General features: G+C 47.4%; 2 protein-coding genes across 11 annotated transcripts in view; one reads left to right on the top strand and one right to left on the bottom strand.

Moving 5' to 3' along the window:
* ARSG (arylsulfatase G) overlaps positions 1-9,858 on the top strand; it is an 80,963-nt gene extending 71,105 nt beyond the window's left edge. For 8 of the 10 annotated variants that reach the window (XM_030534148.1, XM_030534150.1, XM_030534158.1 and 5 more), the window contains 2 exons: positions 7,817-7,907; positions 9,464-9,858. In XM_030534148.1, coding sequence (XP_030390008.1) covers positions 7,817-7,907; positions 9,464-9,762 — 390 coding nt within the window. In that variant the 3' untranslated portion in view covers positions 9,763-9,858. Of the gene's footprint in view, positions 1-7,816; positions 7,908-9,463 lie in introns of those variants that run through there. The other 2 variants (XM_030534155.1, XR_003996589.1) reach the window with 2 other exon arrangements.
* A 1,677-nt stretch (positions 9,859-11,535) lies between these two features.
* WIPI1 (WD repeat domain, phosphoinositide interacting 1) overlaps positions 11,536-14,291 on the bottom strand; it is a 34,164-nt gene continuing 31,408 nt past the window's right edge. The window contains exon 13 of the mRNA XM_030534163.1: positions 11,536-12,071. Within this exon, the coding sequence (XP_030390023.1) occupies positions 12,024-12,071 (48 nt within the window). The 3' untranslated portion in view covers positions 11,536-12,023. The remainder of the gene's footprint in view (positions 12,072-14,291) is intronic.

A 14,291-nucleotide genomic window follows, 5' to 3' on the forward strand; every position in this document is an offset into this window, starting at 1 on the left:
TTGAAAGGTTGCACTGGATACTAATTTAGTTTGTCTGTTGTCTCCAGTTTACCACCACTAGAGCTCTGACGTGCCCTGTCTGTGGTTACTCACTGATTAATAACACTCCTGCCTCAAGTCAAACCACTTGTGTTCCTGAGAAAGCCTGCAGACTCCTAGCCATTCAGAACAGGAAATTGGGATGGGATGGGAAACTGTTGTGTTTTCAGCTCCTTTCCCTGCCTGCACAGGGCTGGCCCCTATGCTGCATTTCACCCTGTTCTAAATATCCCCACAGAGACGGAAGGCCTTGGCTATGTGGCCTTTCAAATGATCAGCTTGTGTCTTTTGAGCACTCCCTTAAAGGTAAGCAGGCTTTGTAATTCTCCCTGGAGGATCATGAGGAGTGAATTAACCCTGTCAGAGCCAGACCCTCCCTGGGTTTAGGAAACTGATTGGTTAAATGTGGGGCAAACAGTAGCTTACTATTTCTAGGACAAGGCAACCTTTCAGCCAGTTTTGGGCTCAGCTCCCTGCCTTTTGTAAGCAGGGAAGGCTGGTGCCATATCCAGTGTGTTCTCTGTCTGCAGGCGAGACCCTGGTTCACTCCTGAACCACAGTCCAAACCAGATGTGTTTGAAGTTGCCTGGCTCCCCGTCCTTTAGCCAGCTGGGACTTGAGTTGTTCCCGCCAACTTGACACATTTGGTCTGGTGTGCGCGGAGGGAGAAATAGGCGAGTCTGTCAGAGCAATCCAGCACCTTGGAGCTTGTGTATTCTATTCTAATAAGGGCACATCCATGGGTCAGCAATCACTTGGCCTTGTGCCTCTCAACACACTCATGCTGGGGAGCTGATTGCATTTCTGCTGTACCTCCCTGCTCAGTGCATACAGCCAAGTACTTTGCAATGAGAATCTACTCCCTTTTGTCTTGTACTTGTAAGCTAGTGATAGCAAAACTGCCTTTGATGTTACAGGCTTTTCCTTGACACAAATCCTCTCTGAATCAGTTCCTTTTTCCTTTTTTTTTTTTCCTAGCATCTGATTTATGCACAGTTCTGGCAGCTGATTGAGGTAGTTGTGTTTATTTGGGAGGCAGTTTGCTGACTGCAGTGTCTGTACATCTCCTCGCATGGTCTCACTTAGGGTATGTCTACATCTACAATTTTGCAGCGCTGGTTGTTACAGCTGTATTAGTACAACTGTATAGGGCCAGCGCTGCAGAGTGGCCACACTTACAGCAACCAGCGCTGCAAGTGGTGTTAGATGTGGCCACACTGCAGTGCTGTTGGGCGGCTTCAAGGGGGGTTCGGAGAACGCGAGAGCAAACCGGGGAAGGAGACCAGCTTCGCCACGGTTTGCTCTCGCATTCCCCAAACCCTCCTGCAAACCGCAGGGAAGGAGACCTGCTTGCTCGGGGATTCGGGAAACGCGAGAGCAAACCGGGGAAGGAGACCTGCTTGATTACCAGAGGCTTCCTCAGGTATGCTGGGATACCTGCTTATTCCACGGAGGTCAAGAAAAGCGCTGGTAAGTGTCTACACTTGATTACCAGCGCTGGATCACCAGCGCTGGATCCTCTACACCCGAGACAAAACGGGAGTACGGCCAGCGCTGCAAACAGGGAGTTGCAGCGCTGGTGATGCCCTGCAGATGTGTACACCTCCTAAGTTGCAGCGCTGTAACCCCCTCACCAGCGCTGCAACTTTGTGATGTAGACAAGCCCTTAGATACCCTTTGCTTTCCACTCCAACAGCACCTATATTCACTAGTAGTGCCACCTATGCGGGCTCTGGAACTGCAGCCAGGGTCCTGTTTTGAATAAAGTTTGTTCGCAATAAAAACAAATCATATGAAATGTATCACAGATAAAAGCATCAGGCAAATAGGCTTGTTTCAGTAGATTAATGTCAAAGGAATGTTCCTGATGCCCACTCAGTAATAGAAATATACCAAGTAGTTTAGTTCAAACTGAAAATGATCAGCTTTTTTTTTTAAATAATAAAGTCAAGAATCACTAGCTATGTAACATACCTAGTAGTAAAGCTTTGCAATTCTCTAGACTAGAGCCATTCACCAGAGGGCTTCAGTTAAGATAAGCAATTTACCTGTGCAGGAAGAATTGTAATAGACGTTTTAGAGATGAAAACAACGAGGAGTCTGGTGGCACATTAAAGACTAACAGATTTATTTGGGCATAAGCTTTCATGGGTAAAAAACCCACTTCTACTGATGCATGGAGAGAAAATTACAGATATATATTGGTACTTGAAGAGAAGGGAGTTACCTTACCTTTAGAGATGGTTAACCTGAGTGTAACAATACCAGCAAATGTTTCAAGTGTAGACAATGCCATATACTGGTACAGCTTATTCCTCTTCCTGCATAGGAATAAGCCATACTGGTATATGGCACCTTCATACTGATGTGACGGCACACATGCTAGTCAGTGCACCATGTTCATGCCACTGCTATAGTTAAATCAGTACGACTTTTGTGTGTAGACGAGACCTAATTTTAAGCATGTAAGGAGACCCATGGGGCTTGATTCTCATTTATGCTAAGGGATTGTCTGCACACAGTGGTAACGTGCTGACAGAGGTGTGATGTCTAAAACACACTAACATGTTGCACATTAATTAGTCCATGTAGACCCTGCTGGTGCACTTTAACTTAATGCTCTTTGGAATAGCACTACATTAAGCACGCTAGGGAACCTTTAGTTCACACCGGCAGGATCAACATGGAACAATTAATGCTCTAGGTTAGTGTGCTTTAGAAATTACACCCCTGTACAGCGCGTTATTCCACCATGAAGACTAGCCCTAAGGCCAGTTTACGCTGTCCAGCTACTTTAAAGGGGGCCTTAATGGTGGGTGTGAATGTATTATTAACTCCCACTTGAAGGCTCATTCGTGCTAACAAAGCAGTGTACAGTGGTCTCGGTGTACATGGAAATTTTTACAGGAAAAAAATATTTTTTATTAAATTTTTCAGAACTCCAAACCTGTTTGTTTTTTTTTAACCAAAAAACAATCCCATAAACAGTTTTGAAAAGTGAAAAGTTGTTGAAAAACTGGGGGGTTGGTGGGAAATGTACAGGAAACGTTTATGAAAACAAAGCAAACCAACGGTTTATAAAATTTCCCACCAAAACTTGGCATTTTTTGTGTAAACCACATTATTCCTTCATTAGTAGCGGCTGTATTCATTTATCTGGCTTTTTCCTGGATAGAGAACACATGGATGTAAAATCCCAGGGCATCAAAAAAGATGACAGTTCATAAAATGGGATTAGGAATCAGGGTCCATAAATTCAACAGCCATCAAAGTGATTTCAGAAAGAAGTGCTCCATTTGGGAAGTGAACAGGACTTAAACATAAATGCCAATTGGAATGATTACTGTGGGTGGGAAAATAATGTACATTTGAATTCAGTCATGTTGTCTTGGGGAGTCTAGGAAACAGAGAATAACTTGAAGCCATTGCTAGATTCTCTTTTGATTGCAGGTTGGTGTGGATCCTCCACACTTTTTGTATGCGTAAGGTTCTTTGAATAAAGGCCAGACAAATATTAGACAAACGCCATATCTGATCAGATCAATGGTTCAACCAGTCCAGTATCCCATCTCTGACAGTGTTCAGGTGCTTCAGAAGAAGGAGTAGAAGCTTCGTAAGAAACAGATATGCAATACTATCGTCATGGGGGAGTTCCTTCCTGGCCTTAAGCAGTTATTGGTTGGCTTATAGCCTGAAGCATGAGGGTTTATATCCTGTCTACATTTGTATAATATCTAATGAAACTGCATGATGAAGTTGGTCTAATATCTAATTCTGTTCAAATATCTGATCCTCCAAAGCTCTTTCCGCATCTTGTAGCAGTGGGTTTGACAGATTAGTTATACAATAAAAAGCATTTAATTGTATCTGGAGATGTTTTTTAACCCTCTGGTTTTCTTGGGAGAAGTTTTCTTCCCCTCCCTCTTGTGGCTGGACACATAATTTCAATAGTGAAGGGGGGCAGCTGGAAGCTCAAGCATTGATCGTGTCTGACGGGAAGAGGGGGTTGAATTTTTAGAGACACTAAGATGCTCCAAGGATGATATGGGCCTGACCCAGCCATCTGCTGTCAATAGGGCCACGTCTATACTACAGGGACTGGCATAAACCCATAGCTTAGCTTACCGCTTATGACGGAAGTGGTTTTTCCCTGAGTGATGGTAGCTAGCTTGACAGAAGAATGTAGCTGCATCTATGCTGAGGGGAAGGACAGTATAACTATGGTGCTTTGGGGTGTGGGTTTTTCACACTCCTTAACACAGTAGCTGAGTTGACCTACATTTTAGGTGTAGCCCAGGCGCCAGGCCTAGAAGCGGCACTCTGAAGGTACGTCTACACCACGGGCAGTGGCAGGTAGGGTGTGGAGCTACATGCCAGAGTGAAAAGCGGGCTACCTGTGTCTGTGAAAGGCTATGGCAACGGTGAAAGGCTATGGCAGTGGGGAGCTGCTGGAGCTTTTCCCCACTGCCTCTACCCTGCCAGAACCTTTCCCTGTTGCTGGAGCCTTTCCCTGTGGTGGAGAAAGGCTCTGGCAGCGGGACACTGCACTGCTAAAAATAGCGGTGTAGCTGGGGGAGCGCTGCTTGGGTGTGTAGAGAACCGTGTCAGTTACGTACCCGAGTACGTACCCTAAGGTTCCGGCACTCTCCTAAGCTGTCTATGCTGCTGTTTATCTCTGTGCTGAGGGCTGTACTCTACACAGCACTATTAGGAGAGTGCGCTGTAGGCTTATGGAATCCAGATCCTGTCGCTGAAGGGATGGCCTTGGGTAAAGAATGTTCCCTTTGGTTGGGAAAGAAGAAAGGGCAAAGTAGATGAGAAACAGCATTTCGCTGTCCTGAGGCGAAGGCTCGGAGTGCTGATTGGTTCCTCCTGAGGGGCTGTTATTTGTTTCCATTGTATTCTACTGAAATAGCAGCACTTCAACAACATATTTTTCTGTCTCCCCCTCTTGGTCTTTTCTTCAGACAGGCTGGGGCCTGCAAAAGACCAGCATCAATCAGCATTCCAGAGCCTCAGCGCTGAAGCTCTCCTGGTAACAGCATTCCAAGGGCGGTTTAGCAGAACCAGGGATTGCCTCCGCCAGAAAGGATTTGGAGCACTCGTAGGCAGTTTAATATAAAGGCTCCAATAATGGTACCAGCCAGGCAGGATACCATGGCGACGAGGGCCACAGAAATACCTAGAGGTCATGGTAACCCCAGCTCCTGAGGCTGCTCAGAGAGCAGTGGGCTGGAAGGATGCTGGATCCTATGAGCATTTACACTTCCCCCTGCATCTCTGAGGAGATTGTATCGGTTCTATGATGACACCCACTGAGCTGCTAGGATAGCAGGAGCCTGTGCTGGAGGCTAGCTTCACTGCACTGCTCTTGTTTTCCCCCTCCCACCTACCTGAACCTTTTCCAGCCAGCAGGGTCTGGCTGCTCAGGGATTTGTGGGCGTAGGTCTGTTCTGCCGCTGAATCACGGTGTGACCTTGGGAGGTTGCTTAGCCTCACTGTGCCTCAGTTTCTCATTTGTAAAATGTCATCAGTAATTATTTGTCAGACACTTTGAGATCTTTGCCTGAAGGGTCCAGATATGGGCAGAGTATACCGTCTGCATGGGAGTCCTATAGGACATGAAATCAGGCCTGCCTGCTTTGAGCTGCAGTATGTGCAAACTTCTCAGCTATAGATAGTAAAAAAGAGGCAGCTAGTCTACCTCACTGCTACCTGCCCTGAGAGCGACACACCAGCTGTAAAGCATGTTGGTTGAAGAAGATCCCCATTGACAGTGTTTTCTCAAAATGCCACTATGTGGTTTCCTTTCCCTTGTTTGGGACACAAGGGCAGATGCCTTGGTGGTGTGTTATAGCTCTGTGAACCTCTGGGATGGCTTCTCGCTCTGTAAAAGTGCATCAAGTTGGGACAACAAGGGCTTTTGCAAAGAGAAGACCAGATGTCGAGTCAAAGGGAGTTAAACACACTGTGCAGATGCTGCCCAGTCAGACCCAGTCTCTGTTATATTCTCCACCCGGAACCTTCATATGAAAATGTTAAGATCCTGCTTTTCCTCAGGGGAGAAGATCTAGTAGTCAGTCTCTGAAAATGGACAAATGTTCTCAAGGTTAATTTTTAGTTTGAATATGGGGTCTGTGCTGCCTGCCCACACTAGCCTGAGAGTGCTAGTCCCCCCCCCACTGCAGTGTTGTATGGTCTGGTGACAGTGGGAACACCTGTTAAGTAATCATCTCACTGATCAGCTGTGAACATGGCTGCTAAACTTGGCGCGACAGCTGCCTCCATCTCCAGCAGATGTTTCTAATTTTTAGCCCAACGGAAACTTTATGAATCACTTCAACTCCTTCCCAGGGAGGAAACCTCTTGTGATTCATCCCCCTCTGGGACTGTGGGGTTCCAACCGGAGATTATCTGACAGACTGGTCCATCAAGTTCACTTGGCCCTGTCATTTTATTTTGCCTCCAGGGGATCATCCAGTATGGATTCAGGGTGTCAAAGATTGAACTAGACATAATCCACCCCACCCCCTCCTACTCCTTGTCACCTTAACTCCCCTTAATGTGTCTCTCTGTGTTTGTGAAGGGAGACTTCCTTAAAGTGGAATGAGTGACTCAGTGGCAATGAACTGTGCTGTTCCAGGGCGTGAGCTCAGAGTATAGTCTCTGCTTCACAAGAGACATGAAGTCATTATGAACTTGGGGCTTGGTTGCTGGCCCCACAGAGCTGTAAAGGTCTCTTAGATGTCCCTGCCACTAGCTGAGCTGTAATAATAGCAGGAAGGACCAGAATGCTCCTTGTTCTCATAGCGTCATGCTGGAGAGGGTTCACAGGAAAATTTACAGTAGAACATGAGCTCGTGTTTGTTAAACACATTCCATTCGCTAGCCTCAAATGTTTTGCCGCTCCTCTCTGAAAGGCCTTGGTACTGGATAGTCCAGTTCATATAATGAGGCTGGTATCAGAGTAGTTAACTTTCGTGGTGTGAACCCAGAGCAGATTCTGTAGGGCTGTATTGAAAACTAGCAGCTGTATTGAGGCAGGGACAGAATGAGGTTGTTGTTAAAGCTGATCATTTTTTAAGCCAAGCAGGAATAATGCAGTGGGCGCAGGTTGCCCATTGAGTTGCAGCTTCGATCGGGTCCAGCTACGCTGGTGTTGTTGGAACACAGACAAGCTCAGAGTAGGTCTTTAGTGATGTGCCATTGCCTAAAGCAACAGAAGGGTGTTAACAACCCTTGCAAGGAGCTGCTACATTCTGGCTAGTCATATTCATTCTAGCATTGACCCCCTGTTAATGGCGAGATTGAAAACAAGAGTGATTGTTATAAACAGGCACAACGGTTGATCAGATCTCTAGTGCACAATTAATGCCCATCGGCTGTTCATCAGGGAAGGAAATGGACTCCAACGGCCCTACCTCAGGGAACATGATATAAGAGAAAAGGTGAGAAAGGGCGAATAAAAACGTTTTAGGAACCAGACCTAGTGTCTTACCTTGGCAAGCAGATCTCTCACGGCATGACGTATGCAAGCCCTACTCTGTCACCAGGGGGATCGAAGCAAAGAAACACCAATGGCTCTTACTTTTCCATAGCAGAATTTTGCTTCCAAAGCATGCGTGGTCCTCAAGACTTGTAATCTGGTGGGAAAGCAGAATGGCTGCCTCTGCAAGCACAGCCTGGTCTCCTCTGGGGCTGTATCAGAGCTCAGGGCAGGAACAGATAAAATCTTACCTGGTGTCCCCTAACTTGTTGCCTTCTTTTCTTCCTTTAGACGTTGTTTCACCCCAATAGCGGAGCAGCTGGAAAGGCCGGAGAGATAAAAGCGCTACGGCTGGCTCAATATAAGGCATTTTACACTACAGGTATAGTCTGTTTGAATTTAGGAAAAGCCTCTTATCCAAAGGCCTGGGTGCTCTGGGGGAGAGATTTAAAAATCCAGGCAGATTGGTACAAACAAGCACAGATCCAGGAGCCGCCCGCAAACCAGAAAATGAATCAAATCCTTGCCCCAGCCACGGGTCCCTCCCCTGCAGGCTTCGTGGCCCAGAGTTGGTGACCTTCAGGGCAGCGTCAGACCAAGGGGAGTGTGAATTCCAAAGCTGAGGATGCCTCCCAGAGAAGAAGGTGCTGACAGCAGCTTCCTTTCTCAGCCCCAGATTCAGCAAGGCACCTAGGCACATGGCTTCAGTGGGGCAAGCCATGTGCTTAAAGGCAGGAATATGCTGCAGTGCTTTTTTGAATCAGGACCTAGAATGAGGGCTTCAGCCACAGCACCTCTGATGGTCACAACGACTGATAGTGGTGACCTCTGGAAACAAAGCTGGGAAGCAGACACCCAGAGCACTTCAACAAGAGTTACAGAGGAAGGCTCCTGATGTGAGAGGACAGCAAGAGGAATGACATGCTTCTCTGCAGCCCTCTGGACATGCTTAGGTTCCATTAACCTCAGAGGGTGGATGAATGATTAAAATGGGACCCTCACCCCCAACTTCAGAACTGCACACAATTCCACTGCTCCTGTTCATAGCATGTGGCTTTTTCTGAGGCATCTCCAATGTAGTATGTAGCCCCTATAGAGCAAGTGCCTTCCCTGCCAGGGTCTCTGCTTACCAGCAGCACTGGACCTGCTCATGTTCCTCTTCATCTTGTTTCCTTTATTTGTAACCTTCGGTTTACTTAGCCTTCTTGTAGCTATTCTTGTGTCTCTGTGTTGCCCTTTGTGTCTCAATTCCCTTTTAGAGCAGCCCACAATATGCCTTCCTATCCTCCCCTTGCCTGTAGAGCGTGCGAGAGCTATAATTTCATAACTGGGTCAAACTCGGGTCAGCCTATGCAAACCAACGCACAACCTTGCTGGAGGGTTTTAACCACAGCTGCAGTCTCCAGTGCTGTACAGGGCTTCTGAGCTATAATTACTGAAGGCTGTGGTGCTAGTACCGTTTGCCAGAGATCACAGCAAGCCCTAGGACGGTCACTTCATATAACGTAGCTCCCTGTCCTTCTGTGGTGCGATTCCTAAAGAGCAGACAGTCACTTTTACAGATGTTTCCGATACAGCACCACTGCACAGTAAATGTTGCTAGGCAGGACTTTCCTTAGCCTATCACTGGAATAATCCATGTAGAACTCAAAAGCTTTTCCGTCTGCTGCTAGGTTGTTAAGCCATGTCCAGCAATGTGGTAGCAACTGTAGGTATAAGAGGTTAGACCTACACTAGAAACTCACTGATCTCCTTTGCTTGTGAGTAACTCATTTGCCATAGTTATCTCAGGTAGCCTAGGACCTTGGCACCCCTTGGTAACAGAAGTACCTGCTGCATGTGTTCAGGCCGCTACGTCTGCTAGAAACTAATGACGCTGCAGCAGGGATGGCTGCCAGGGGACTTACTTCAGAGTTTTTCTCTGGGTTTCCATTCCAGGCGGGGCGAAAGCCTGTGACGGAAGCATTGGGCTGGAGGAGCATCACCAGCCACCGCTCATTTTTAATCTGGATCAAGACATTCAGGAGCAGGTGCCTCTGGATGTGGAGGCTGGCGAGTATCGCGCTGTGCTACCTGTGATAACCAGGGCTTTGACAGACTTTCTTCAGGATATTGCAACAGACAACGTCTCAACAGCTGATTACTCTCACGATCCAGCGGCAATGCCCTGCTGCAATCCACAGCACATAGTTTGCCGATGTCAGGCTTGCTGCTCTAGCGGTAACAGGGAGCCGTAGACAATCGTTTCACACTGAATCAGCTATCAGGACAGTCTGTGCCATTCTAGCTGTGCTGTATGCAAATAAAGCTGATGCTATCTAGACCAGCTCGAAGGACTAGCATATCAGTGTGTAGCTACCGTCGGCATGGACAGCAGACATGGCTCTCTTTGCAGTGTTTAGAACAGCATAGCCATGTTGAGACACTGTGAGTGGAGTGTTCTGAGATCACCTTCTCTGCTCCTGCGTAAAGAGCTGGTAGATCTAGATCTGTAGTTCTCACACGATTTACCACTGTGGGCCACATCCAACACTACCAGCATGGCCTGTATGGGTGTCACATCGACCACAGCTCTGCTGAATGGGCTGCAAGCAGCCCACAGCTTGAGAACCACTGATCTATATTGTGGTTGGGGGGGGGGTGGGGAGGAAGAAGGGGGAATGCTATTTATGGGCTCACCAGGTGACAGAGGCGGTTCTTGGGTCAAAGCCCTTGTCTATGGTATTGCCCCCTGCCTGTCCCATGGAGAATTGCTGCAAAAGATGAACCTGCATGTCACTTGCCTCTCTGTGATCTGAAACTGGCCTTGAAGGGGACTTGGGGGGATGGGATGTGAGGAGCGAAGATGAGCCCAGGGGAGCATAGATGGAGAAGAAGGGGGCCCAGGAAGCAGTGGATTAAACCTTTGTACATGTGGCCTTGGCCTATGTCAAGGCCCTGAGATCTGTTGGCTCAGAGGGCCAGACACCCCCCACTATTCCTGGGGAGGTGAGGGGTAATCTTTATCCCTCTGGCAGCACAAGGTGGTCACTCCTGGCTCCAGGTGAGTTTTTCTATCTAGGGTTAAACCAGTATGGGCTTTACATGAAATTGAGATGAAGACAATGGCCCAGCTCTATATCCTAGGGACAGGGGAATTGCAGGGAGAACTGACCTCCTCCTAGAGACTTAAACAGCTCACAAGTAGTAAGGCCAAGCCCCATCCTCGCCCCCCAGGATTTATCCATATTTACAAAAGGCTCCCGCTTAGAATAATGCCCTGTACTTCCAGGGCAACTTGCGCCGTTGAGGATCTCACAGCACTTTGCCAAGATGGGAAAGTGTTAGCCCAGCTTGAGAGGATTCCTTTAGCACAGCATGCTGTCCTTGCCCTGGTGTAAGGGTGTTTGGAGATGGCTTAGAGACGGGGTGTGAAAGGGGCGGAGCCAGAGCATGATGCCCTCATGATTGCATGATGCAATCTTAACCACTAAAGGAGGTCCTTGGGAGCGGTTATGTACTGGCACAAGGCAGCGCAGCCCAGAGACCAACCTGGTGCCTGGCAGTTCCCTGAATGGTGCTGGAAAGCCCCAATGCCCCTTCCTTTCCCAGGCTGTTGCACATCTAAGCCATTATCTCCATGTTACAAATGGGGAATCCCAGGCAAAAGTTACGTGAATCCCCCAAGGTTGCAGCAGGTCAATGTCACAGTAGCAAACAGAGACCACAGGTCACACATCCTGGACAATGCTCCTGAAGCCAGAAAGGGTTGGGCAGGGTTGTAAGTTAGTCCAGGCTCAGCAACGGCAGCAGCCATCTTGAGTCTCAATTCTCATCTCTAACGACGATGCCCTTCACTCCCAAGATAGTATTGTTTGAAACAAACCAGTGAACGTGCAGCTGAGGGCAACGGGCGATGATTCACAAACAGTAGAAACCAAAACTAGGAGCCGTTCCACTAATACACCTGAATCAAGACTGACATCCGTAGGGCCCCCTAGAGAACAGCAAGAACTCTCACACCGAGCAGCCACTGACGTATGACGACTTTATTACTAGCCTTCTGGTAGAGCTCAAACATAATAAATTGGGAGATTTCCCCCTAATATCACTGCAAAAATACTCTGCATGGATAAAATATTATGTATATACTGTACAAAGACATAGTTTAATAGACTTTATACACATAAAACAGCATAAATTAGAAAAGGGAAACCCATGTATATAAAATTCAGGTTACATACAAATCTGGTCAGGTTAGCATTTACAATGGGGTGTTAATGTCTCCTTTGTTACATATAGCACTGTGCATGCAGTATAGTTCTACCACTCCCGTGTACCATGTCAAACACAGGGCCAGAGGGTGAGGTAACCACTTGAATATACTGTTGTAAAAGCAATGCAGCACCTCTGGTTATTCGCTCTGTTGTAGGCACCCCCCAAATCCTTTCTTCCACACTGCTGGGTTTTTCCAAACCACCTCCCAGTGCCTGTCTCGAATCCTGAAGTTGGCGTCTCATCATGACCTCTTCACTTTGCCCGGGTGACCTCCACGGCACAAGATTATCTACCAAAATCAAAACAGAACTGCCTTACTTTTCCCAGCGACAGGCCGTTAAGCAGGGTTAATCACAGAAGGCTTTGCACATGTGCAGGGGAGAGGACGCCATGCAGTGTTTTACTTTCTGGTCAATGGGAGTTGTTTGTTTGCCCTACATGTATAGGTTGGTGATAATGTGTCCCTTATCCAGCTGCCATCGCATCCAGAACACAGAGATTAAAAATAGACAAAGCATGCAGACATACTGGATCACTACGTGTCAGCTCTTAACTCCGGTAACAGAATACAGCATCCTCCTCAGGACACAGACAGGAAATACACAATGGCAAGGATGTTTAAATAGCTACTTCATACCAGCACCACACACACAAGCCACAAAAAGGGGACCAAAGACCTCTGGGCAAGAACTGCACCTTCTTATGGAAAAGCCTGGGGAGGGAGGGTTGCTCCCCCACCCACTACCCTCAGAAGGGTTCTGCTCTACGGAGACTCCACCCAGCAGCTAATGTGTTTTGGGTGTCAGTGCACAGATGCCTGCTGGCTAGATCACCCCGCAGCTCCTCCATCTTCGGCTGAGTTGCAGAGACACTGAATGCTAGAAGGAGCAAAAGGCCAGCCATACTTCCACAGAAGCTTCCCACCAAGGAGCAGTATTAACAACAGACAGTTCCACAGAGACACTTTTGCTCTTTGTTACCGCAGGTAGCAACTATAAAGAAATGCAGCCAAAAATTCATAGTAATGCCAAATGTCTATGTAGCGGAGTTAGTATGATCAAAACGACAGAAGACCAATGTGGAAAACAAACACCGTGACCTAGGCAAGCACTGTAACATGCAACACAAGCGTGGCTGCAATATTTTCGCTTCAGGCGTACCAAAATATCAGTTGTTTAGACAGCTTGGAACCTGTAGTAAATAATGCTTTCGGCAACAATCCTCAGCAGTATCTCCACCAACTTCGGCATAGCAAGGCTGACCAATACAACGCTCCCTGTTTTAATTATAGGTAAGTTCTGTTCCTTGGCAACAAGGTCCTAGCTCATTGCAACTTATCTAGTGCATAGCTCTCACCTGCGCCTGTTGCTAAGCCGTTCCTGGTTTACATGGCTGCAATGTCACCTTTATTCTGCCCTAGGGACTAAGCTACTTTGTGCTAAGCAAAGTTTGTTAACGCTCTGATGATCGTGATTAGACCTTCATCCACAACTCATGCTAACTACACTGCGTCCATTACAGGAAGCTCTTTTCTAGCACTCCACACTATTTATGCTGAACTCACTCAAATGAAACCTGAAGCTAGTAAAGTAAAGACACAGTGAAATAATGACTGCAACAGGCTCTCTAAACAGCCTCTTCGTTATTGGCCAAGCAGGAATACTGGGGTGCGTATTGCAATGAGCAAACATTCATCAAAGCCTCTAAGAGCCGCTCAAGTAACCCAAATTGCAGCAAACAGGTGGTAGATGGATATGGCCCATTGTAAGGATCGGTTTTCTCACTGCTGTTGACAATGCTAGTTGCTGGGCATGCATACAGGAGCTATATGCTCACAGTGGCAGCAGTGTGCTTCAGCTGCCCGCCCTTTTGTACTGGTCACTCAAGTGTCATTAAATCTGGAGGTAACAGAACAAAAGGTCCTGAGCATGGAAGCCATTTTAAAGGCTCCTTTTGCATTTCAGTCCCAAGCCATTGGTTCCATCAAATAACTTGTCGCTTTGCAATCTCTAGCTGGAGTTCAGAAAATGCCTCTAATGAAATTCCCTCTTGCTATCAGGCTCCATCTTAACATTTCTGACACGAGATTCTTTGGCTCTCAGCACATGCAGAAGAATCCAAAAGACATGTAACCATGCATGACAATCCTGCATTAGAGCTCTATAGGCGGGCTTTACATTCTGCACAGATCCTCTTTCCTAATACAGCAACTCCTCACTTAAAGTCGTCCTGGTTAACGTTGTTTCGTTGCTGATCAGTTACGGAACATGCTCATTTAAAGTTGTGCAATGCTCCCTTCTAACGTTGTTTGGCAGCTGCCTGCTTTATCCACTGCTTGCAGGAAGAGCAGCCCGTTGCAGCGAGCTGGTGGGGGCTTGGAACCAGGGTGGACTGGCAGCCCCCCTATCAGCTCCTGCTCCCCTAAGTTCCCTGTGCTGCAGGCACCCAGCAGGCTATTAATTGCTGGGCAGTTCAGCTGTCCCTGCCCCACTGCCATGTGCTGCTCCTG

Source organism: Gopherus evgoodei, chromosome 15 (genome assembly GCF_007399415.2).
Source record: "Gopherus evgoodei ecotype Sinaloan lineage chromosome 15, rGopEvg1_v1.p, whole genome shotgun sequence".
NCBI lineage: Eukaryota > Metazoa > Chordata > Testudines > Testudinidae > Gopherus > Gopherus evgoodei.